The sequence below is a fragment of the Camelina sativa genome, chromosome 16 (genome assembly GCF_030686135.1).
Source record: "Camelina sativa cultivar CO46 ecotype springtype chromosome 16, ASM3068613v1".
Classification (NCBI taxonomy): domain Eukaryota; kingdom Viridiplantae; phylum Streptophyta; class Magnoliopsida; order Brassicales; family Brassicaceae; genus Camelina; species Camelina sativa.
This window is the reverse complement of record NC_141895.1, coordinates 25,135,582-25,160,296: the sequence shown is the minus strand read 5'-3', so window position 1 is coordinate 25,160,296 and position 24,715 is coordinate 25,135,582. Positions and strand designations below refer to the sequence as shown.

Here is a 24,715-nt window from a genome sequence, read left to right as displayed (position 1 = left end):
GCTATGGTGTATTCGTGTCTATCATTTGGTCTATTGAATCATGTGAGTATTTATTTACAAAGTGCAATAGATATTTCTGGAATTCCTTACCATACCCTTATGTTTCTATAACAGTTCTATGGTTGATGACTTAATGTTAAAATCAAGAAATCAGAGAAATCAGCAGACAATTTTGTCATTCCCATTGTAGTGTAGATAAACTAAATGTGTTTTTAGATTTGGTCATACTCTAATATGTACATAGTTTATGTTTTGTTAATCCAATTTTATGTTTGTTATTAGGCAAAGTAGCCGATTGAGTTACTAACTTATAATTATAGAGCATTATAGTTGATTGTTTGTCAATGGACATTGGATTTCACTGTTATTTTTGTTGATAAACAATTTTTTGGTATTTGTTTTTTTATATAGCTTTGTGTTAGAATACTAATATGCTTATAGAGCATTATAGTTGCAACGTTCATAAGATTTGTCTGGTGTACACATCTCTCACGTTTTGGTTGGTTGTCTTTTGATTATTCTTTTTGGATGATACCATCTTAATTTTTGCTTCTCGATAATTGAGTTATTTTGCGTGATAAATTAATGTTAACTTTGTATGTTTATCCTAAATTACACCCTTAATTGAACTTTCAGTGCTGTCTATGATTTCGTATGTGTGTGTTTTGATTTCGTATGTGTATGTTTTGATTGAAGCCGGCTTGAATCTTTTGTTTTCATTGCATAGAGTTTTACGTGATTGAACTTAATAACTTGGACACTATTTTACTATATATAAAAAAAAGAAATACACAAGTTGTGTAACACAACTGACCAACATAACAAACATAAACGTTATCACTCACAATGTGCTCATTGCACATGAACTTATCCATGCTTTAAAGGTTAAACGACGATGTGCGAATTCATATATGGCGATTAAAACCGACATCACTAAAGCTTATGATCGGCTGGAGTGGGATTTTCTGCAAGAAACATTGTTCAAATTTGGTTTTGATATCAAATGGATACAATGGATTATGACATGCGTCAGAACACCAACTTTCTCAGTCAATATCAATGATAATCCACAAGGCTTTATTCAACCAGAACGGGGTATAAGGCAAGGCGATCCACTCTCCCCTTATTTATTCATTCTCTGTGCTAAAGTCTTAAATCATTTGATGAAGCGAACAGAGGCACAAGGAATAATTAAGGGTATCAAAATTAGCAATGCCAGTCCGAGGGTGAACCACTTGCTTTTTGCCGATGACTCACTGTTTTCTGCCAAGCAAACACAAGATCTTGCACAGTTTTGAAAGATATTCTTATGCAATATGAACGAGCATCCGACAGAAGATCAACACCAAGAAATCAGCCATAACCTTTGGAAAACGAGTCTCAGCTACAACCAAAACTCATATCCGGCAGAAACTTGATATACATAATGATGGAGGGTGCGGTAAATATTTGGGACTAGCAGAGCAATTTGGAAAAAAGAAGATATAATTGTTTCAATATATTGTGGAGAAGGTTCAAAATAGAACAAAAGGTTGGAACAACAAGTTCTTGTCTCAAGGAGGAAAGGAGATTTTATTGAAAGCAGTAGCTCTAGCGATGCCAGTTTACACTATGAACTGTTTTAAGCTACCTAAAGGAATCTGTGAGGACATTGAAAAGATCCTTGCAAACTATTGGTGGAATACTCAACAGAATGGTAATGCGACTCATTGGGTAGCATGGGATCGTTTGAAGTATTTGAAGAAAGAAGGAGGGCTTGGTTTTAGAGATATTGAAAAATTTAATAAAGCACTTCTAGCGAAACAAGCATGGCGAATCCTTCAACATCCATCTAGCCTTCTCTCGCGTATCCTTCGAGGAAGATACTTTTCTAGTTCTACTATTCTTGATGCTTCGAGAGGAACACAACCTTCTTTTGGTTGGCAATCAATTCTGGTTGGTCGAAATCTTTTAAAGAAGGGCTTACGTTTTACAGTGGGTGATGGTACATGTATTAGCTCTTGGTCTGATCCATGGCTTCCGGTGCACCCTCCTCGACCCCCTCGGAGAGCTAATATTTCTCAAGTTGACATGGACACTGTTGATAATCTCCTTTGCCAGATAAAAGTGGGTGGAATGAAAGGTTAATAAGGGAGACTGTTCATCTGGATGACATTAGCCATGTCCTATCAATCAAGACCAGTCAATGGCAGCATCAAGACTATTTTGGCTTGCACTATATAGACAATGGTATTTACACAGTTAAGTCAGGTTATTGGCTTGCAACTCATCTCCCAGACCAGGAATTTCAAGCCAGACCCCCTTATGGCGACCCACAAGTCAAGTCTGAGATATGGAAGCTAAAAAATCCACCAAAATTCAAACACTTTCTTTGGAGATTATTATCAAATGCTTTAGCTACAGGAGCAGAGCTTGATAGACGTCACATGGCTATGAACCCTCTCTGCAAGCAATGTGTCACAGAACTCGAAACAACAGAACACCTTTTCTTCACTTGTCCACATGCAGTGCAGATTTGGAGAGGCTCAAATATTCCAATTTCGTGTCTTCTTCATCCAACAGTAACACTTGAAGCCAAAATCAAAGCAATCCTGCAATTTCACAGACAACGGCAATGCTATGATCGTTTATCCCTACTGCCATTCTGGTTATTATGGAAAATTTGGACAAGTCGCAACAAGCTCACATTTCAGAAACAAAACCATCATTGGTATCGTGACCTATGAGAAGCAAAACAGGAAACAGACGGATGGGTAGCGATCCTATCTGCAAATATAGAACCTCCATACCATAATCAACCAGCTGCTAGCAGAAGTAGAAGGAATAACACTAACTGGCAGAAACCTCTTTATGGATGGGTTAAATGCAATTACGACGGCAGTTTCATAAGTGAAGAACGACAAGCTACTTCTGGATGGTTAATACGTGATGATCAAGGAGCTTTTAAAGAAGCAGGACAACGAACAGGGAATGTAGTGAAGTCAGCCATTGAAGCAGAATGCCAAAGTTTAGTTTTTGCTATGCAACAAGCATGGAACAGAGGATACACAAACATTATCTTCGAAGGAGACTGTCAACCACTGATCAAGGCAATTCACAACAACAGCCTACGTTTTGATATTTATAACTGGCTACAAGATATACAAGGATGGACATCAAGATTCGACAATATTGTGTTCAGATGGACGTCAAGGCGTTCAAATGGGTTAGCTGATAAATTAGCAAAAACTCAACGTTTTATAGCCTCGAATTTTTCTTTATACAATGTCATACCAGCTTGTATTATTCATGATTTCAACTATGTATCCGCTACTCACTAATCTCTAATGCAATTAAGGGTTTTAAAAAAAAAAAAAAAAAACAAACATAAACGTTACCAACAAAAGAGACAAAAACAAAACCGAAACCACATTTTAAACCAAAATTACACATAACAGCACAACCTCACCCTCAAACACAAAACCAAAAACACCTAAATGAATGGAGCCAAGCCAAGACAAAAAGTTCCAAAAGTTTTCGACTACAGGACCATATGACGTGATCATTTTCCTATCACTTTCGTAAAGAGATCGAAATTAAAGCTAATTCACAGGGAAAAGTCTTCATATGATGTGGCTTGGTCTTTCAAGTACTTCAGATTGATCATGGATAACCAATTTATATGCGTAAGATATTACGTATTGATGCAAACGTCATGGTGCGTTCGAGATTCTCGTGAATTTTTTTAAGATACAAAAAAGTGTTTTCTTTTCTTTTCATTTGAAAGATGGAACTTTCCCCTTTGGTGCTCTAACTGAAAGAATTAAACGTGGAGCCATATTACACACATACTATGTACGTACAGTATATGATTCAGAACATAGCCATCCAAATACGTGCATTTAGGAAAATTTAATATTCTCTCGATATTAATTTTAGATACATATATATATATATATATATATATATCGTTCTGAGATATTGGTTTGCTTAAAAAAGATTGGTAAAATTATAATAGACTTTTTTTTTCAGCAAAATTATAATAGACTATATATAATTTTATAAAAGAAAATGAGCGATAGTTATATGTTAAAACGATACAATTATATTTGAATGAAGGGTATATATGGGGCTAATATATAATTCGAGTTTGGTTGATTTATTATTTTTATTCTATTACAAATATATCATATATACATTGAAAGAGATTTCAGTTTTAGAATTAATATTTCTTTTGTTTTGTAGATAAGATTCATATGTTAGGTAGGTTTACTTGAATCAACTCAACTTATCAAAACTAAATACAACTTACAAATACATTTTTTGTGGCTTTGGCTCCTTCTACAACGTCTAAGTGTTTGTTGACCATGACAATCCAATCATCCATCGATTCCTTCGAGGATGACAATTCGAGTATCCGTGATCTCACATATTCCTATTTGCTTCAGAGCATTTGTTTCATAGTTCTCATGGGTTTTATCTCGATGTTTCTTACTTTCTTGCTTATGGTATTGGGGAATACATTCCTTTGTAACTTTTTAAACTTTGAGATCTTTGAATTTCTATCTTTGTACCTTGATCTTGTTTGAATGAATGAAATCATGTGTTTGTCCAAAAAAAAAAAATGTTAGGTAGGTACGGTTTACTTGAATCAACTCAACTTATCAAAACTAAATACAACTTACAAATACATTTTTTGTCACGAAAAAAATAAAATACTTAGCCTTACATTATACATTAACTCACTCTTTTATGGAAAGAAAACCTCAATTAAAATGATTGACTTAAAAAAAAAAAGCCCCTTAAAAACGATCACAAAAGAAAATAAAGAACATGGCTAAACAAAAACTTCTCAACAAGAAGTGTTAAGAACTTAAGCTGTTTGAGGTGAACAATCATATATGAGAGAGATTGCTCAATCAGTTTCCCAACCGAAGCTCTAATGTCACAAGGGACAACTTGTTTAACTGCTAAGCCATCTACAACTCTATCATCATCATCATCATCTCGAAGATGATCTTCTTTTTCTTCTACTTCAGAATCATTGTTGTTTCGATGATCTTCTTCTTCTTCGTCAGAATCATCAGCAAGCAAATGGGGCGGAACTACAGATTCTTGAAGCTCCCATTCTTCAATACTAAGTCCCCATTCTTGATATTCCACTCCCGCCATTGCTAAAGCATCCATCGAACTCATCTTGAGATTAGAAAGTGATTGTAAAATGTTATTTGCTTTGGAATCACTATAACTATATAAAAAAAAAAGAACAAACTTTTGAGTTCTACTTCTTCTTCGTCTTGTTTGGGGATGAGTACGTACGTGTGGCTAATGACCTTATTATATATAGGCATGTACGGACGTGCGGGTTTCTCTGTTATTTCCCATGAAAGATCACGTGAAATGTTCAAAAACTAAACCACTTGAATTGATTTTTAAATGTCAAATACTTTGGTTGACAAGAAAGAAAAAAAAATGTCAAATACTTTGAACGTACGTAAAAACAATATGAACAACAACATACTCGTGATTCTCCTCGAAGTTGAAGACCATTTGCATATTGAAAGTAGTAATACTATTCTTCTCTAGCCCTCTCATTGTAGTGATCTATTAACCTATATCAATTAAACATACTCACAAATCGATCGAATACATGATGATGAACACATACAAAAAATGTCATTTGGTTTTATCTTTTTTCTTTGTGTGAAAGGATTTAGTTTTTATTTTTCAACTTCTCTTTCTTTATTTTAATAGAACTATGTTTATCAAAGAAAAAATATTTGGCTCGTGAAAACATAAACATTAAGGTTTGTCTCGCCGTGAACACTTATTTCCCGTCACGGTGACGACTTGATTCAACCGGATGGTTTTAAGATCGGAATAAAATGGCTGCGTTTCATGTGCAAGAAGAATAACATTTGCAGTTTTGTCCTCAATAATGTTAAAATGTTCCACACGTACAATTTTATTTACCAAATTACACCAAATATGTATTTAAATTACGCAGAACAACCACATCCAAAGAATAACTAACAATTTGCCCCTCTAAAAATCATTGTAAATGAACTATAATTGTAATGGTTTTTTTTATTTAGAGTTGTCATCTAGTTTTAATTAGCTGTTGGTTAGAAAAATATCAGTTATTTCATAACATTACAATCCAAAATACCTGAAGACAAAAATATGATTTTCCAAAAAGGCAAGTAGATAAACTAAAAAGGTTAGTCCAATCAATCTTAAAATTTGGCAATATCCATCACATATTTTTGTTATATGCTAATGATTCGAGGTAAATGAAAGAAAATTGACTTGACAATTAGACAATTTTATAATCTCTTCCAATTTCAATAACTTTATTTTATAAATTTCATCACACACTTATGTGATTTTTTTTTTTTTTTTTTTTGGATAGAATGTGATTAAAAAATAGTTCTAAGTGGGGGGGGGGGGGGGGGAATATAAGTTAAATTAAAAGTAGCTGTTAAATATAAAATATGGCTAAAATATAGAAATTAATAAATGTTCCCCCAAACAAAATTAATTTCCATATAATATTCGCGTAAAACAAAAAAAAAAAAAATACAATTACGACCCTCTCATCTCTCATCTCTCCTCTCTACTTAAAACATCTTCGAAATCTGAAAAATCTCCAAACTGAATCCATCTCTCATTTGATTCGACTCATCCCTTTGTAGGAGTCTCCGAATCGGAATCGAAACGAAATCACGGTGTTACGGAGGGTACGAGAGGGAGGCTAGGTCTAATATGGGCGCCGCGGGGTCCAAACTCGAGAAAGCTCTCGGCGACCAGTTCCCGGAAGGAGAACGCTACTTCGGATTCGAAAACTTCGGAAACACTTGTTACTGTAACAGTGTTTTACAGGTCTCTCTCTCTCTCTCTCTCTCTCTCTCTCTCTCTCGAGATCTCGATTCCTCATTTTGAGTTTCCATGTGTACGAATCGTTTTTGCTTTTTGGTAGATTTCATCTTAGGTTTTTGAAATTTCTGATTACTATCTGAATAATGAAATGATCATTGCCTTACGAATCACATCGGATTTGAGAATATGTTTGAGAACAAATTGGTTGATATATGAATGTAGAATGTTCTATCTCGATCTTAGGTCTAGTCTAAAAGAAGGGCTGATCTTAACTAATCGTTTGTTTATAAGAAACCTTTTCACTTGTGCAGGCTCTTTATTTTTGTGCTCCATTTCGTGAACAACTGCTTGAACACTATGCAAATAACAAAGCTGATGCTGAGGAGAATCTCTTGACCTGCTTGGCAGACTTGTTTTCCCAGGTAATATTATAGTATTTGAGTATGATTCGTTTACTTTTGAAAGTATGTATTGATGTGTTTGCTTCGTTTAGGCTTTCGTTATTCTTCTCATCATCTACTTGATAATTGCAGTGGTGTTTACTTCTCCTAAGTCTGTTAATTTTATTATCCTTTTCCCATAGATAAGTTCCCAGAAGAAGAAAACAGGAGTAATTGCTCCGAAGCGTTTTGTTCAGAGATTGAAAAAACAGAATGAGCTTTTCCGGAGTTATATGCACCAGGTACTCTGCGTAACTGTCTATCTTCTCTACATTCCGTTTATGTGAGGATAATGAAATTGTGGGAGAAGCAATATATATATATATATATATATATATATATAAACAAAGTGTTTGATTAGATTGTGTTTACTATTTTCATGCAGGATGCACATGAGTTCCTGAGCTATTTGCTAAATGAACTTGTTGACATCTTAGAGAAAGAGGCAAAAACTACAAAAACGGGCCATGAAACTTCATCATCTCCCGAAAAGATTGCAAATGGATCGAAAGCTCCTCTGGCAAACGGTGTTCTTAAAGAACCTATTGTTACTTAGGTGCACAAGATTTTTCAGGTAAGCTGCTGCTTAATAAATTGCATATCTTTTTCTTCAAGGGTACGCTCAGTTCATTTTTGGCTTTCCTTCAGATGCAAAAACATTATTTGGTCATAGACCTATAGCTGCCTTCGGTATAGATGCTTGATGCTTCAATAACATTCCAGGACAAAGCTTAATTTCCTGCATTCTCTCTAGTCCCCTAAGCGAGCTCAATCTCAAAACTGAACATCACATATTATATATAGTCTTTTCCTGTTATCTCAAGTGATTTAGCATGTGCGAACTCGTTACAGGGAATACTTACCAACGAGACAAGGTGTCTGCGGTGTGAGACAGTAACAGCAAGAGATGAAACTTTCCTAGACTTGAGTCTTGATATTGAACAGAACAGTTCGATAACTAGCTGTTTAAAAAACTTCAGCTCCACAGAGACTCTACACGCTGAAGACAAATTTTTCTGTGAACAATGCTGCAGGTAAAAAGTGCTCTTCCGTAATCATTGAGCTTGCATTTACTATAACTGTATCAAATTATACAGCAAAACCCAACTTTTATGACTAGATCTTCACGGCTTCCTTACAGTTTTTTTGGTTTCACACTCGAATATAATCTGTTTCAGTTCAGTGTGCTCCCTAAACTCAAGTTTTTTTGGTTTCATAGTTCTTCACTGCTCCTTTAAATTATACAGAAAAACCCAACCCGTTATGGTTTCACAAGTCAAGTCCTTGTAGTTCGTTCTTCAGTGTGCAAGAGAAAGACTCCCTAAAGTTTTTTAATGGTTTACATGACTGAAGCTTAACTGAAGCTTAACTGAAGCAGTTTTATGATTATTTGTGCAGTTTACAAGAAGCGCAGAAGAGGATGAAGATCAAGAAACCGCCACACATCTTAGTTATACATCTGAAACGGTTTAAATACATCGAACAATTGGGCCGCTACAAGAAGCTATCTTACAGAGTTGTCTTCCCGCTGGAACTGAAACTCAGCAACACAGTGGAAGAATATGTGGACATCGAGTACTCTCTCTTTGCAGTTGTGGTTCATGTCGGAAGTGGACCAAACCATGGTCACTATGTTAGCCTCGTGAAATCTCATAACCATTGGCTCTTCTTTGATGATGAAACTGTTGAAATGATTGAAGAATCTGCTGTTCAGATATTCTATTTGATGACAAGGAAGGTTTACTATTTGGTTATACATAAGTTTTGATTAATGTTCAAATATTATCATTTAAATTAGAGAGTAATGAATGCAGTTACAGAATATGAGAAGAGTGATTACATAAGAATTTACAAGTTTACTGAGTCAATAATACTGTGACAAGTATCATCACATAAAGCTTGAGAGTGGTTTCTAATTGGTCCATAAAGATGAGGACATAGGCAACATCAATGTGTCATCGTCTCCCAACAATGCTTCGATATCTATCAGATCATCATCAAAACATGTTGCTCCTTCTGAATTTTCAAGAGCCTTTTCCACCTAAAACCATAGATACATTAAGAATCAAGACTGCTCAGTTTTGTTGATTCTAAGAAGATAAGCTTAGCTTTTTTGTTAAAAAAAAAATTAAACATTACCTTGCTTTCTTGGATATCGTTGACCACATTTAGCAATCTACGGTATTGATCTCTAGCTTCAGGATATTGAACCATTGATTTCACTCTTGCAAGAGCTTTTTGTAGCCTTTCCTCTGTTTGTTTTCTTCCTTGTTTGAAAAAGTCATCATCTTCTTCTTTCTCTGTTTCATCTTGCATCCTATTATCAACAAGTGCGTCTGACTTAAACCCGCGCAAACCAGCTCCTTTCCGTCTCCAACGCAATATCACCTTCTCCAATATCCCCACTGACCAAATTATCTTCCTGTAGTTTTTCCTAACCTGATAACCTCTCACATGAGCCTGCACCATTACCAGTTAAAACCGTTTAAGAATTCGAGAAACCTTTAAACAAATCAAGAACTTTTTGGTTTGGTTTTTCTCAAAACATTACACACCTGTATTCTGATGATTCTTTGTCTAGTAATCAAATAGTCTTTTCTTCCCTTGTAACCGCGGAACTTGTTCTGAATCCGGATAGCAGCGGCTTGCACGGAATCATCACTATGCGCCCGTCCTGATTTGTGTGTTTTAGGAGCAAGCATTGAAAGAGCACGCTCCTCCGACATTCTAAGCTTTCTATCTCCAAATTCCTTTAATTGCTTCTTCTGGAAAGACTGAGCCCTGAAAACCTGATGAATCCGTGCTGCTGCCTGAGTAGCGTTACGTACAGCTGTCAACGAGTCTGTTAAAGATGAGCTGGATGGGCTTGGAGCAGTCTCAACAGTTTCTGCATTGTTATCATTTAGACTGAGCAAAGAAACATGGGCCCTTAAGGCATATTCCGAGAGATAACCAGCAATTCCTTTGTGACCATTAGCATAGGCTAGATCAGAAGGTGTGCTTCCTGATGGGAAATCTGGATTTGGGTCGGTTAAAGTTCCAGGAGCAGCACCAAGAGCTATGAGTGAACCAATTATCCGCTCCCTGAATATGAAAACACCTTTGTTTCACATACAAAATCAAAGAAAAAGAAGATGAACATTTTTGTAGAAGTTACTCACCTGCCAAAGAAAGCTGCCCAATGAAGTGCGGTCCAACCATTTACATCGCGAAAATCAACGCTTACACCAGCAAGTATTGTTGGTTCTAAGGCCCAGTTGTAACCAAGAGAAGCTGCAAAGTGTAATACACCTTGGCCACCTTCATCCAAAACACTTGGACCTTTTCCACCTTCTGCTATCTTTTGTAAAAGCCATGAGTGTAAGCTTTCTTTCAGAAATTCCTGCAAAAGATTCTTTTTCATATTTTCTTGGGAGATTTCATTCATAAGCATCTGATCCAACTGGTCATCGTTCTCGAAAAGCAGTAAACTAATCTTCTCGCTCACTTGAGACAAATCACTGTCATTCCCAGAAACAGCGCTTGATCTTTCAGATTTCGAGCACAACAGTTTAACAAATCTTGCTTCAAGAATGTCAATAGTGGACTCATCATCTGTTTCTCTGTCAAATATTTGAGTCTCCGCAACCTTATACTCGAATTCACGCACTTCACTGCATGCCAATCTGTTGGAACATGTTACATAAAACGGAACTCTTCCAGCCTCATGCATAGGAGCAACACATTGGAGAACACCATTAGCTATAACATCTGCTGGAACTTCTGTTTGCCCAAACATGCAAGACCACTCACCAATTTCAGCCTCCTCCCGAGTCTTTAAGAATTTTCCAGTGACAAAAACCTAAAAACGTTGAAAAAGAATATAAGCACAAACCTATCTTATGGCTCCCGAGAAGATAAATTGATCAACAGTGCTTACCACCACTTCACAACCCACATACGCCCAGCTTGGAGAGAAGTCACTGATACTAAAGAGCTGTTCCTTAGAGAGGGAAGGACTCATAACATATCCATCCAAGTCCCTCCTAGAGTTGTGACCATTGGAACCATCCTCACTCTCAACTTCTTCCCAGTAGGTTCTCGAACTTGATTGAGTAAAGGACTCGTTTGCATCAGCTAGAACACCAACATCTCCTAGTTCTTTGCTCATCCAGCGATTGAAACTGTCCATCTTTTTCAAACCTTCTTCGCCCAATGCACCGTCTAACAGATGCTGTTTCATCGTGGATAGATATGGAGCTTTTTCATTTGAAGCTAGATTGATTATAGCATTAGGCTCTATATCTGCAGTCAATACAAAAAATGTTGAAAGTTAGCTTTAAAAGACAAATAAATTCCAACCTTTTATTAAAATAACAAGCCGAGTGCAGTTCAAACCTTGTCCCTGGAACCACACAGTATGATCAGATGTAACTCCTAAATTTAACTCCTGATTCTGTAGACGTTTGAAAAGAAAATAAAATTCAGAAACTCAAATGAATACATAGCTAATCAAAAGAGCAAAGAAAACACACACCAATACAAACTGAGCAAGAGGAATGCAGAAATTGAGCAATAGAATCAGAAATGTGTATACCCCGCTTTTGATCATGGACTCTTGTAGACTGGCAAAATCTCGCATAGTAAAAGAAGAGCTTTGGAGTATTTGGTCCAGCACTTCATGCTCACTGTTAGGCTGCAAAGGTAAGCCTTCAGCTCCAGAACCACAATTTCCCAAAATCTCTTCCCAGGTTTGGGAATCAATGGATTTTTTGTTCCTTAACCCATTTGTTACTCCAGGACTGTTTATAGTTTTGCTTTTGTCTACCATAACTGAAGAATGTGTTATGGGGACTGTGCGAAACTCTTTCTGATAACTATCCCTGGCTGAAATTAAATTAAATAAAAAACTATATGTCATTTGGAGGTACCATAGTTACTGAACTTATGCTTCTAATGGAAAGACAAAAGAGCAGAAACCAGGTCACCAAGAACTTACGCGTCAAAGATACTTGATAGTAAGGATCAAAATCAGTAAGGTTCCCTCTAGTTGCAGGCTGCTGAAGTTCTTGATGAGAGTAAACTATGGAGCTTCCATGCTGATTGTATGCTAGAGAATGAATGTATGCAATATGCATAAGATAAGAGACTAAAAAGGTATCTAATCCTCAATATGTAGATGTGACATCATGTGTAAAAGAAGAAGCACCTGATTCAGCATCTTCAAGTTCTGGAGTGTGAAAACCATTGACACTTGCTGAGTCAGTGGTTTGTGAATGATTGCTATGATCATTTTGATTGAAGCTGCAAGAAGCATAACCATCGTGTTCACTGGTTAAGGCTTCCCCAGTTTCTTGAGGAGACCGAGTAGCATCTTCAGTCTTTTGCATCCGGTTAAAAGAAGTAGAAACTCTACTACCCTGATTCATGTACAAGTTTCACTCTCAAGTACTCTACTTCCGTGAAAAGCATAATAAAGAGGCAGAGTAAATAGCAAATAACAGGATGGGGTCAAACCTTAACTTCGAGATAGTGGACAAAAACAATGTGGGAAAGCTCTCTGTATTATTCACCAGCAAAAAAAAAAAAAAAAAAAAATGAGAGAGAGAGAGGGAATCTATCACAATAGTTTAAGAACACAAGCAAATGACATAAAAGTTATAATGCTATAATAAGCTTACTCTTGAAGCAACCAATAACTGCGTCTTTGAAAGTTTTCATTGTCTTGTCCATGGGCATAGTAACAATGTAGAACATCAACGCTTCCCGCCTGCACGGATATTCATGAGCTAGAGACATCACTAATAAGCACCAACCAACATCTTGATGATATTTATATCATTTCGGATCAGAGAATCACAAAGTGCTTCTCTTTTGACCATACTTCTCAAAGAACTACTTAGTAAAAAAGAAATATGTCTTATTTACTACCTTCAACCTCTCGTGAGCTTCTTTCACTGTCTTTCCATCTTTCTTCTTCCTCCAATTATGCCCATCTTTCCTGAAGTATCTGAGCACCTTTCGATCAAACATAAAAACAGACCCACCTGAGAATCAGACAGAATTTAACAAGAACATCAGTCTTCAAACTCCTGAGTTTCATCCTACACGAGCAGGATGGAAAGAAAACTTACTTGATGGTGTAGTAGGTGGCTCGGTAGAAATCTGAAACCTTTGGTAATTCTGTAAAATTTCACATATTTCAGGTGGACGAAGCCATCGGTGACGTGCTTCAGAGAGTATTTGGCCAACATCTGTGGACAAAAAGTATTGCAATCAGAAGACACACAAAACGACTAGTACAACTAAGAAGATATCATCCAAGAAGAAAGCTTTTAAGACATAAATTGATCAACAAAGCTTTAAGAGACTCTATACTGCATTTAGTAAGTAGCTGCAGATCTAGTAGCCAAAAAAAAAGAAAGTCAACTCCCTATTAAGAAGCAGCTAATTACAGTATAAACCAAACACACAGCACACTGATATTTTCAGCCTATACAAGTCATAAATTATAGAGAATAAAAGAGTAAACAAGTAAAAGTAAAACCACTTAAATGATGATCAAGACCTAAACATGATACTATAGATTAGATTAGTTATTCAACTTGGATAAGTATTATAACCAGACTAGTAAGTGATGAACTTAAAGACCAAATCAGAATATTCAGACAAAATATGCTTCCACAAGAACAAATCATCATCACTCAAGACCAATAATGGATAAATAAATAAAAAAAAAGAAGCTATTTTGAATAGATTCCACACATAAAGATTGAAACTTTGATGACTATGAGTGATACCAACATCAACACCAAATAGATCGAAAAAGAAAAAGAAAAAAAAAAAACAACAGATAAAGATATGACCCAGCCAAAACCCCAAAAAATATCCCAACTAGATAAAAAGAAGAAAACATTTCACTTCACCTAATTCACTAACAGGGCTAAATCGTCTTGCTTCCGCCATAGATTGATTCGTTTCTTCGATCTCAGAGCCTCAAAGCAGACATGGAAATAAATATATATATATATAAAAGGTGAAACTTTTAGAGTAAAGGTTAAAGCTTTCTTCTTCTTCTTCTACTTCTTCTTCTTCTTCTTGTTGGTGGAAACAGAAGCAGAGGTACGAATCAAAGACCAAAAATCAAGAAATCAAAAAGGGTAAAAAGTGAAGAAGGAAGCATCTGAGTAGTGAGAGGAGAGACGATAGGAATGAATCCGTACGATGAGAGAAATGGCCGTCTTAGTTGAATTTATTTCTTTCTTTCTAGTCAAAATTCTTCTGACGCAAGTTCCGCGACTCTGCCTTTTTCATTTTTTTTTTAATAATCTTATTTATTTAATCAATCATTTTTTTAATAATCAGATTTTTTTTTGGGGGTTCTCTTTGTACTATTTTATCACGTGTTGACAATATATATTCTTCTGGTTTATAATTTACTTTTCTGATTCTATTTGGTTGAATTAGATTCGGTTTTCTCTTGGTAAAGCATCTTTTGTTACTACAAGTATCTAATTTTATGATTAGTTTGCTTCGAAAAAGAAATCTTGAAATTTAGAATACTTGTGAAATTTCTGAGTGAGAGAATATATATATATATATGTTATAGAGAGAAAAGATTTCGTCGTTCGTATGTCTAAAGTCACTAGAGAGAGTTTTTTTTCTCCAACAACAAACTAACAAACATGTGGTAATCCTGATAGTTCAATTAGTAAAACAGACGACTGTTGTACAGTACTGGCTTAAAAATAAAAGTTGGGGTATTTTGTGAAGATGTGATCGTAAAAGTGGTCAAAATGTAAATGAGATAGTGTCTTCGAGGTAAAATAAAACTTTTATGTTTGTAAAGAAAACCATGAAGAGCTTATGTTAGAAACGAATTTTTTAGAGCATGAGCATGAAAATGATGACTCTTTTTCTCATGGATAGAAATCTTGTTTAATAATTTGCTTATCTTAGCTAGAAATTGGCCGACAAATTAATCTTGATATCAGTTGGGTTGAAGGCAATATAGCTCGAAGGGTATGTATGTACATTAGCTAGTTGTAGGGACTTTCAAAAGTCATTGTTAGTTCATGGTCTACAAAGTTTTTTTTCATGTTTTGTCTAGCTTCTTAGAGGTTTGTGATGCAACATTTTGATATTTTCTTTTCCTTTCCACGCGCGAACAAACAGATATTGAATTCAAAATTCTCAAGTGAATGAACTTAAATTCATCAGGATATGAAGTCCCATCATATCAAGGGTACGTCTAATTTCCTTGAGAGTTGGAATACTTACTTGACCCGAATCCTGATCAAAATTCGGTTAGTAGGTTGGAGGCGTATTGGATCGTCTAATTAGTCATTCTTTAGAGCCGCTTGCACGCATTAACATGGTTGCGTTACCAAGTCGAAAGTGATACTCATTGATTTGGACCACTATAAAGTCAAACCCATATACACGTAACACTAAAAGATTCTCTAAATTTTTAGCATCGTACATGCTAGCCCAAACCTAAGATAAGGAATGTCCGAAATTATGATATTGGGAGGTCGAAGACCACGGCCGGTGTAAGAATCTGCAAAAATGGTTAAAGTCCTAGTTCATTTTTTAAAAATGGGTCTTAATTACATATAAAATTTTTTTGAAAATTTTTTTTTTTGTCTTAAAATACATATAATTTTGTTATAGTCCCAGTGCAAATGCACTTGTTGCACATGTCTATCACCAGCCTTGTCGAAGACCATGCACATGTCAGGTGAAGGGGAGAAGGCATAATTCAAGGTCCGGGCCGGGTGATATGAGTTTTCATTTCATCTTAACTCGTTCTAACTAAATATTAAATACATTGACTAACCAATTGTGTCGCAGTTAATGCGAGCAGGTGAGTTGCTTACTAGCCATGCTTTCGACCAGTACGTTACTCGAGCCGCATACGAAGAGCGTGCAAAGGTTTATTCATTAACTCTATGAAGTCGTGATGATAATTAAGTTTTTTACTCGCTCCACATGGTGTGGCAAAGTCGGGTCAGCTGGCGTCCCAGTCCAGTCAAGAGTTTGAACCAATTATTTTCAATAACTAAGATCAACTTACAATTAACAAAGAGGAAACGTTTTTTTTTGGTATCAATGTTAAACAAAAAGGAAACCTGATTCCATAATCCTGAACAACATATGCCATCATACTATTATGTAAAAAATCCAGATTTTTCCAAACTAGAGGTCCATGCATATGAAAAAAAAAAAGACAAAAACAAAAAAAATCAGAAAGGAATCTACGAATAATCAAAAGATTTTGCATAATCATTTGACAAATCCAAGCAAATCCTCGGATTCTATTCTATCGACTGATCTATCTAAAAAGAATAGAATATCTGCTTTATTAGATTTTTTACCATAGAAAATTTTGGTACATATGTCAAGAAGTTTTCACCATATCTTATCTTAAAATATAAATAATATATGATGAGGTTTGACTTTTAAAAATGGAAATATTGACTATTAAATATATAAGAAAACTACTGTCATGATTCCTAATTTTGTTAAATCCCATCGACATGAATCTGCTTTTTTCAAGTTTCATCTCTCTTGTTCACTTCATCTTCTCCAATTTTGTTTTCTCTTTGTCAGCCTCCTGCTGTTTTTCTCGACATTCTTCCGTACAGAAGGGAGTGTCACTGTTTTGACGACGAGGGAAAAATAAAATTAGATACATTACGATAAAACAAGAGAATCAAATGCTTAGAAGAATAATGAAAAACATACTTGTACATGTAAATGTCATCAAGCTTTGGATAAATTTTTTTCTTGCAGAAGCCACATTCGTTTGTAAAGAAGCTTATTTGATTTAGTTCTGCCGGATGACCCATATATTATAAGAATTAAGAACACTTTATTAAGTTTTCGACTGAAGAAAGATATGAAAAGAGATGTTTTAGTCATGATGAGTTTGTACATGTATATAAAATAAAAGAAATCTATGCAATTTTTCATTTTCAACCTTATCCAATGAAGTTATGCTAAATTATTAAAATTAGCAAATTTCTCCTACTAAGGTAAAATATTTAAGAAAATTAGATATTTATTTTAAAAAATAATAGTAAGTTATTATATTTTGTTGACCAAAAAAAAACAAGAAGTTATTCTTATATGTACTAAAAACTTTTATGAATAGAAAGTACAAATATCTACCCAATTAAGAATACCATATCCATTTATAATTTTATTTAATTAGAAAAAAAATATTTCTTCACTGTATTTCTAATATTAATAGTTAAAATTAGAGTTCAATTTAAATTTCTTTCAAAGCACAAATTTATTTTAGTTAATAAATAATAATTTAAATTACTACATGATCTATAAATAGTTATAGTTACAATTATGTATTGTTTATAGAGAGATAAGCATAAATAGTCACCAAAAAAAAAAGATAAGCATAAATTTATAATTTTAAAGGTGTTATCTCATGTTTTACACTCGTAAGACCGAGAAAAAGAGTCTAATGCAATTTCCTTTTTTTTTTATTTGGGAAGTTTCAAAAATACATTTTTCCAAAAACACTTTTCAAAATGCTCCTCACTTAAATTTTATTAAAAATAACATTTAAAATGTGATATTTATTTAAATATGTGTGCAACCTCATAAAAATATATATAAATTATTTTTATATGTATGTAAAATTATATATATTTTATAAACATCTTATAAATATATTTTAAAAACCTTGAAATATTTGGAACGAATCTCGGAAGAACTACCTTATAAACCTTATAAAGTTTTATAAATTTTTTAATTTAATAAATCGTATTTTTGAAAATGATAGATGAATAGAGTTTTTTTTTTGTGTTTAAAGGTACAGTGGGATAATTCTCAAAAATTCTTATCTTTTTTTCCAAATTCAGTTACTCGATCTTCTAATTTCAAATTGATTATTGCTGAAGATAACTAAAACTACTTAACTTAGATTTCGAGGTGTCAATCAGAACACAACTAAATTCGTGGACCAAGTACAGTATGAGTTGAAATGTTACAAAATGTAACATTTTAGTGCGGCCTAATTGGATGGTTTATTCCGACTTATTATTTAGGTGGATTCAATTCCCCATTTAGATTCTATATAAAATGTAAAACCTGATTATTCATCTCAATGATATTTCTAGTTTAGTAGAAAAAAGAAACAAAAATCACCACACTGAGATTACCGCAAATACCTTTGACTCACTTTTACCTTTCACTCTACTTTGGCGTGTTTGGAAAGCAAGGAATAATCTTGTATTTAACAATTACCGGGAGAGTGTAACAAAAACAGTTTTACTTGCAAAATCTGAAACTAAAGAATAGATCAGTACTCTGCAAACATCGATATCAAGACAGCATACCACACCAAGTGTACAAAACGGCTCTTGGCGACCTCCAATACATCCGTCAATAAAGTGCAATTTTGATGGGTTTAATAACCAAACATATGAAACCACTTGTGGTTGGCTCTTCAGAGACCATCATGGTGAATCATTGGCGTGGGGCGCCTCTAGACTGAACAATGCAAGTTCTGCCTTAGAAGCTGAAACAAAGGGACTGTTAGTGGCAATTCAGCATGCTTGGATCAGAGGATATCAATCAATCATTTTTGAAGGAGATTGTAATGTTTTAATAAAACTAGTTAATGGCCAACATTCAAATGCTTCATTGACTAATCTCTTGGAAGACATACAGCTATGGGCTTCAAAACTAAGACAAGTATCTTTCACCTTCACAAAGAGAGAATGTAACAGTGTTGCACATTCTCTAGCTAAATATGGTTGTATTGACAAAAATTATTATGCTGATTCTGTATTAAAGCCATCATGGCTAGTTCAAACTCTTTGTAATGACTATGTTTAAATCAATATATATATATTATTTGTGTAAAAAAAAAAGATAAAATAGAATATATATATATATATATATATATATATATATATATATATATATATAAACCCATCTTTCTTGCAAGTTATGTAATCATTCGAAACATTTGAATATAAACAATTTTGCACTGTTCATCAAGAAGCTCAAATGGATCCAGAATGGCTAAATTAGTGCCGATAAGACTCATACAAAGAAAGGTCGTTAACGTATATCCTCGATCCTATTATAATATGGACCAACGTCCTTACACAGATAAGATAGATACAGTTAGGATGTTTGCTGATCATGCGTACGATCGAGGAGACACATATAAACGATTATATTTGAATCTAAGCACTACTAACCATCCAATCTGTATCCAACTTGAGTGCTTCATTAACGACACAAGAACTCGATGTAAACGAATATTCTGAAAGAAGAAAAAAAAACGTATATTAAGTTTTCGGTGAGACTCTTGTTGGTATTTGTTATTTATATATGGGTTTGATGTTCGTTTTTTTAGGGGTTTTAGTTTGCGAAAGACAGATTTGAGTTTTAATGGGATTCGGCTCCATCTGTTAAGACTTAGAGTATTCATTAGCTAGATCTCCAAGACTCCAACATGCATGCAACGGCGGGAAGAAAAAGAAAAAACGAAAAAAATATCAAATCTAAAGCCCAACGAGAAATACCTAACCACCACCTCTCTGTTATCATGTTCATGCGCATGAAAAATCAAGTAACGGAAAAACAATCTCTTAGAAGAAAAAAAATGATACGTATTCCCTAGGAAATAAACTCTCTTTAATTTGACCACTCTAGAGAGTTATAAACATATTATTATTATTATTATTATCTGCAATTATGAGTCTAATATTTGAGTGGTCGTTGGAATAAGTCTAATCTCTTGGATATATACCTCAGCTTTGCTAATAATCAAATGCGGTGTATATAGGTTCAATATAGTCTCCATAAAATGCTGAATTGTTTTGTTACTAACGAAGAATAAAAATGAAGAGACGACTGGTCTAATGTTATGTTTTGATGCATTAAGTTGTTTAATTATCATTCGATTGTTGAGATTGACACATATATAATTCTAAAAATGAATCAATTCTTAAGTATCTCAAGCGCGACTAGGGGATAATAAGTAAAAGAGCAACAACATCACTACTATCTTTTTTTTCTTTTTCTTTTTTTTCGTTTTTTATTTATTTACCTTTTATTTTATTTCATTTTGGTTCCTTACCCTCTTCTTCCATAATCTGTGCATAACAATATATATAGTTTACCTTGTTAATTTCATGTTTTTATTATAAAATACCTATATTAGGTCAGGTCAGGTTATATAGTTTGATACTTTGATCCGAGTTTCGTGAACCCCTTTTCGTTATGAATCAGGTTTGCATGTCATCACGCATTAATACATTTCTTGGTATAGCTATATTGGCATTTCGTTAGATGGCATGTCTTATGAAAGAGGTGGTGTACCTTTATACATGTCACATCTAGAGAATATCGGAAAACGTGACGTGTCTAAACTCGTGAGAAGATACAAGGACAAGAACGAGCCCATCTCATGTCTGATCAATCATCCCTTCATTCCATGGGTCTGCGATGTGGCGGAAGAGTTCAACATTCCGTGTGCACTTCTCTGGGTCCAGTCTTGCGTTTGCTTCTCTGCTTATTACCATTACCAAAATGGCGCTGTTTCTTTTCCGACAGAAACAGAACCTTGGCTTGATGTTAAGCTCCCTTGCGTTCCTCTCTTGAAACACGACGAAATCCCTAACTTTCTCCATCCTTCTTCTCAATTTGCCGGATTGCGACAAGCGCTTCTTGGACAATTCAAGAATTTGAGGAAGCCCTTCTGTGTTCTAATCAACTCCTTTGATGCCCTAGAACAAGAAGTGATCCACTACATGTCTACTTTATGTCCAATCAAAACTATTGGACCGCTTTCCATTTTTGCTAAGGCGGTGACCTCTGATGTAAGTGCTGACATGTGCAAACCTTCGAATCAATGCCTCGACTGGTTAGACTCAAGACCAAAATCATCCGTTGTCTACATTTCTTTCGGGACGGTTGCATACTTCAACCAAGAACAAATGGAAGAGATCGCTCACGGAGTTTTAAAATCGGGTTTATCGTTCTTGTGGGTGATTAGACCTCCCATGCAAGCACTAAATCTCAAGACTAATGAATTGCCTCAAGAACTACTAGAGGCGACTAGTAGATGTAAAGGAAAGATTGTGGATTGGTGTTCACAAGAGCAAGTCTTGGCTCATCTATCAGTAATGTGCTTCGTCACTCATTGTGGATGGAATTCGACAATGGAGGCTTTGTCTTTTGGAGTTCCAGTGGTTTGTTTACCCCAATGGGGAGATCAAGTCACCAACGCAGTTTATCTCGTTGACGTTTTCAAGATGGGAGTTAGGCTTGGTCGTGGAGCGATGGACGATAGGGTTGTGCTTAGGGAGGAAGTGACAGAGAAGCTTTTGGAAGCGACAGTTGGGGATAAAGCGGAGGAGTTGCGGAAAAATGCTTTGAAATGGAAGGGGAAGACAGAAGCCGCAGTGGCTCCTGGAGGATCATCAGATAAGAATTTATGGGAGTTTATGGAGAAGTTAGGTGTGGGATTTTCAGAGGTTAATGTACTTAATTCGCAAGAAAAACCCAACATGCATGCATTAAAGTATAGAGGGAGTTGAAAGTAATCCCTACATATTATTAATATGTAGGTGGAGGTTTAATTAATATGGTATAATCTATTTAAAATGCTTATTACTATGAATAAAATTATAATGTTTTTAAGAACAATAATATAAGAAAAATTAAAATTTATACTCTTCCAGTTTCATAAAGATTGTCATTTTGATATGTTAAATTTCATGAATTGTTAAATTTGATCATATACCCTAGAAAACTGCAAAGTTTCTTCACGTAACAATCAAACAATAAAAACCTTAGATCAAATCCAGCTTTCTCCATGCAAGCAAAAAAACATTTGATTTTGAATATCATTTTGCACATTGCACCAAAAGCTATATGGATGAGAGACATACGGACTATATTTGAATTTTGAGCTTAAAACTATGGACACCGTTAAAAAGCTTCAACAATTGTCAAGTAAAAATACACTGACATGTAGAGAGAGTCATTGTAAAAACAACTCAGAATTCACATAAAACATATATGTGTTGACAGTGGAACTGGAAACTAACATTTCACAACTAACAGGCCAAATATAGCAATTTGGACAGATCACAATGATATTTGATGGAACCAATCTGTGATCTAAACCTGACGATATAAGGTTCTTCTTGATCATCAAATCAAAGATATATCTCTTAGTTATGTTTCTTCTGATCATCAACAGGAACAACCTCCTCCTTGCTGATCGCCTTGGGATGAATTCGAAGTAGGTTTCAGGTTTACATCAACCATATCATCAGTTTTAGTGTTTGAATATGATTCCATTCCCGGTAACGCGGCAGCGATTTTTCGAAACAAAGGCTTAATATTGAACCCCGCTTTGGCGCTCGTCTCAATGAAGATAACTCCATATTCACGACCTTTGCTATCTCCTTCTTCAATCGAGACTTGCCTAACCAATTTCCCAAAGAGAAATATATAAGAAGAAAAGAACAATTACAAAACACATGTTCAAATGAAAACAGAGAAGTGGTAATGTTGGCTTATATAATGTTTTACCTTTTTTCAACAAGATCTGTCTTGTTACCAACAAGAACAATGATAACATCACCAGCTCTTTCATTACGAACTTCTTCGATCCACTTGGATGTGTTGAGAAATGAGAGTCTATTAGCTACATCATAAACAACTACAGCAACAGAAGAATCTCTTATGTAACTTGGTATCAAACTCCTGAATCTTTCTTGTCCTGCAGTATCCCTACACATAATTTTTTAACATTAATATTAGCTTTTACGTTGCGCAACGACCGAACTTTTTAAGAATTTTGTTACCATAGCTGTAGACGAACAGTTCGATCTTCAAGGTACATTGTTTTCGATAAGAAATCAATTCCAATAGTAGCCTGCCAATGTAACAATGAAATTTTACATTCAGTATTGTATCAACCACGATCAATTAATGTGTACTGATCGTAATCCTATATTTACGTGATTCACAAATGGGAAGGTTATAATTACGATTTCTTTATATTTTTCATTGATGAATCGTGATAGATGAGAGACAGTGTGGATAAAGACTCAAATCAAATAACAAAAAAAAAAAAAAAATGACAGAACAAGAGGATCTCAATGACTGTGATGTACCTGGTAGGTTGTGTCGAACTTATCATACATGAAACGAGTGATGATGCTGGTTTTTCCAACAGATTGATCTCCTAAGAACACCAATTTATATTTCGCCAATGGTGACACCGACGCCATTCTTCTTCTTTTATTAAAACCGAAAAAAAGTTGGAATCAGGCTCTCAAAATTTTCAGAGATGTTTTAAAAGTATTCGATAGAGAGAAGAAGGAGAGTCTATTTTTGGAAAGTGAAGAAACAGCCAAGCACGACGACGACTAGGACGGATTCTGAAAAGTACATTTTAGCCCTTTCTCTATTAATTTATGTCCGTTGACACCAAAAGAACAGATCAGTAAAAAGCCTCTCGGGTCTCCCCCTCAAATGAACCTCCTAGTGTAAGCCAATACCACATCATGGTATGAGCCTTGTTATATACCATAAAAGACTTACGTGAACTCTTTCTTTTGTATAAAATGCAAAAGCAAATGTCACCTTTATTTATTTCTAAGGAAATTGGAGAACTATTGGATGGATATATCTATAAAAATCTAAAACTAACAATATGAAAATTTTGGATTGGGTTGAACGAGACAGGACAAACAAACATTGTCCTTCATAACAAGTGACATTACTTAAATTTTTTTGTGGTCGGCCAAATGACATTATATATATATATATAGTTATATAGTATATACACTATGTTTTTACACAATAGCTTTTCCATTATATATCTGTTACAAATAGGCACTTTAGAGCATCATTAGTGGGGATTGTTCGTGCAATTGCTATTATTAAAAAAATAACAAAAGGAAGAAAGAGAAGAGAAAACAGGGAGGAACGATGCTTGGTGGAGAACTGGAAGAAACGTTTCTCAGAGTAAAATGACATGTGTCATTTACTTAGTGGTAGATATATTACTAAATAAATAAAGAATAAATATGTATAATAATTTTTTTTTTTTAGTTTTCTGAGCAACATTTACCTGTTCTCCACTAAAGATGGTCTTAGAGAACTCAATCCAAAAGATATGTCTTTGATACACAGAGTTTTAAACCTTATTTTCCTACTGCAAGTGCACAACAAAGAAGTAGTACTTAGGGGTCGAATCCCACGAAGACCAAGTTTTACTCTATGGTTCTATTGGTTCAATTTCAAGCTAAGACAATTCAAAGTTGGGTTTGTTTGGTAACAGTAACGCGATTAAAACGGTATAAAAAGGCAATAAGCAAAACACTAGATCAGGGGTAATTCTCGGGAATTTCAGAGATAGCAACTAAACAACTATTTAG

At 34.7% G+C, this 24,715-nt stretch overlaps 3 protein-coding genes, 1 long non-coding RNA gene and 2 pseudogenes across 5 annotated transcripts; 2 read left to right on the top strand and 4 right to left on the bottom strand.

Annotated features, from left to right (window-relative positions):
• Positions 1-4,781: 4,781 nt before the first annotated feature.
• Positions 4,782-5,268, bottom strand: LOC104751873 (uncharacterized). Its single transcript, XM_010473919.2, has one exon. It carries the CDS (start codon positions 5,173-5,175, stop codon positions 4,792-4,794), a length of 384 nt encoding a protein of 127 aa, XP_010472221.1. The 5' UTR covers positions 5,176-5,268; the 3' UTR covers positions 4,782-4,791.
• Positions 5,269-6,527: 1,259 nt separating this feature from the next.
• Positions 6,528-9,120, top strand: LOC104751871 (ubiquitin carboxyl-terminal hydrolase 4-like; annotated as a pseudogene). The gene is made up of 6 exons (XR_015584825.1): positions 6,528-6,861; positions 7,170-7,280; positions 7,442-7,540; positions 7,684-7,872; positions 8,151-8,332; positions 8,697-9,120. The product of XR_015584825.1 is annotated as a ubiquitin carboxyl-terminal hydrolase 4-like (transcript).
• Positions 9,061-14,665, bottom strand: LOC104751872 (calmodulin-binding transcription activator 3). Its single transcript, XM_087492044.1, has 14 exons — positions 14,204-14,665; positions 13,412-13,531; positions 13,209-13,324; positions 12,959-13,047; positions 12,795-12,837; positions 12,487-12,697; positions 12,277-12,387; positions 11,875-12,164; positions 11,676-11,733; positions 11,218-11,582; positions 10,460-11,139; positions 9,854-10,382; positions 9,438-9,758; positions 9,061-9,339 (listed from the first exon to the last, which is right to left on the bottom strand). The coding sequence occupies exons 1-14, from the start codon at positions 14,241-14,243 to the stop codon at positions 9,211-9,213; spliced, it is 3,102 nt and encodes a 1,033-aa protein (XP_087348170.1). The 5' UTR covers positions 14,244-14,665; the 3' UTR covers positions 9,061-9,210.
• A 1,956-nt stretch (positions 14,666-16,621) lies between these two features.
• On the bottom strand, positions 16,622-17,379 carry LOC147925938 (uncharacterized). The gene is made up of 2 exons (XR_015585458.1): positions 17,025-17,379; positions 16,622-16,936 (listed from the first exon to the last, which is right to left on the bottom strand). It is a non-coding gene; the product is annotated as an uncharacterized LOC147925938 (long non-coding RNA).
• A 3,232-nt stretch (positions 17,380-20,611) lies between these two features.
• LOC104753934 (UDP-glycosyltransferase 84A1 pseudogene) lies at positions 20,612-21,856 on the top strand (annotated as a pseudogene).
• A 368-nt stretch (positions 21,857-22,224) lies between these two features.
• Positions 22,225-23,699, bottom strand: LOC104751870 (ras-related protein RABH1d). Its single transcript, XM_010473917.2, has 4 exons — positions 23,447-23,699; positions 23,135-23,205; positions 22,860-23,060; positions 22,225-22,752 (listed from the first exon to the last, which is right to left on the bottom strand). The coding sequence occupies exons 1-4, from the start codon at positions 23,561-23,563 to the stop codon at positions 22,518-22,520; spliced, it is 624 nt and encodes a 207-aa protein (XP_010472219.1). The 5' UTR covers positions 23,564-23,699; the 3' UTR covers positions 22,225-22,517.
• Between the last annotated feature and the right edge of the window lie 1,016 nt (positions 23,700-24,715).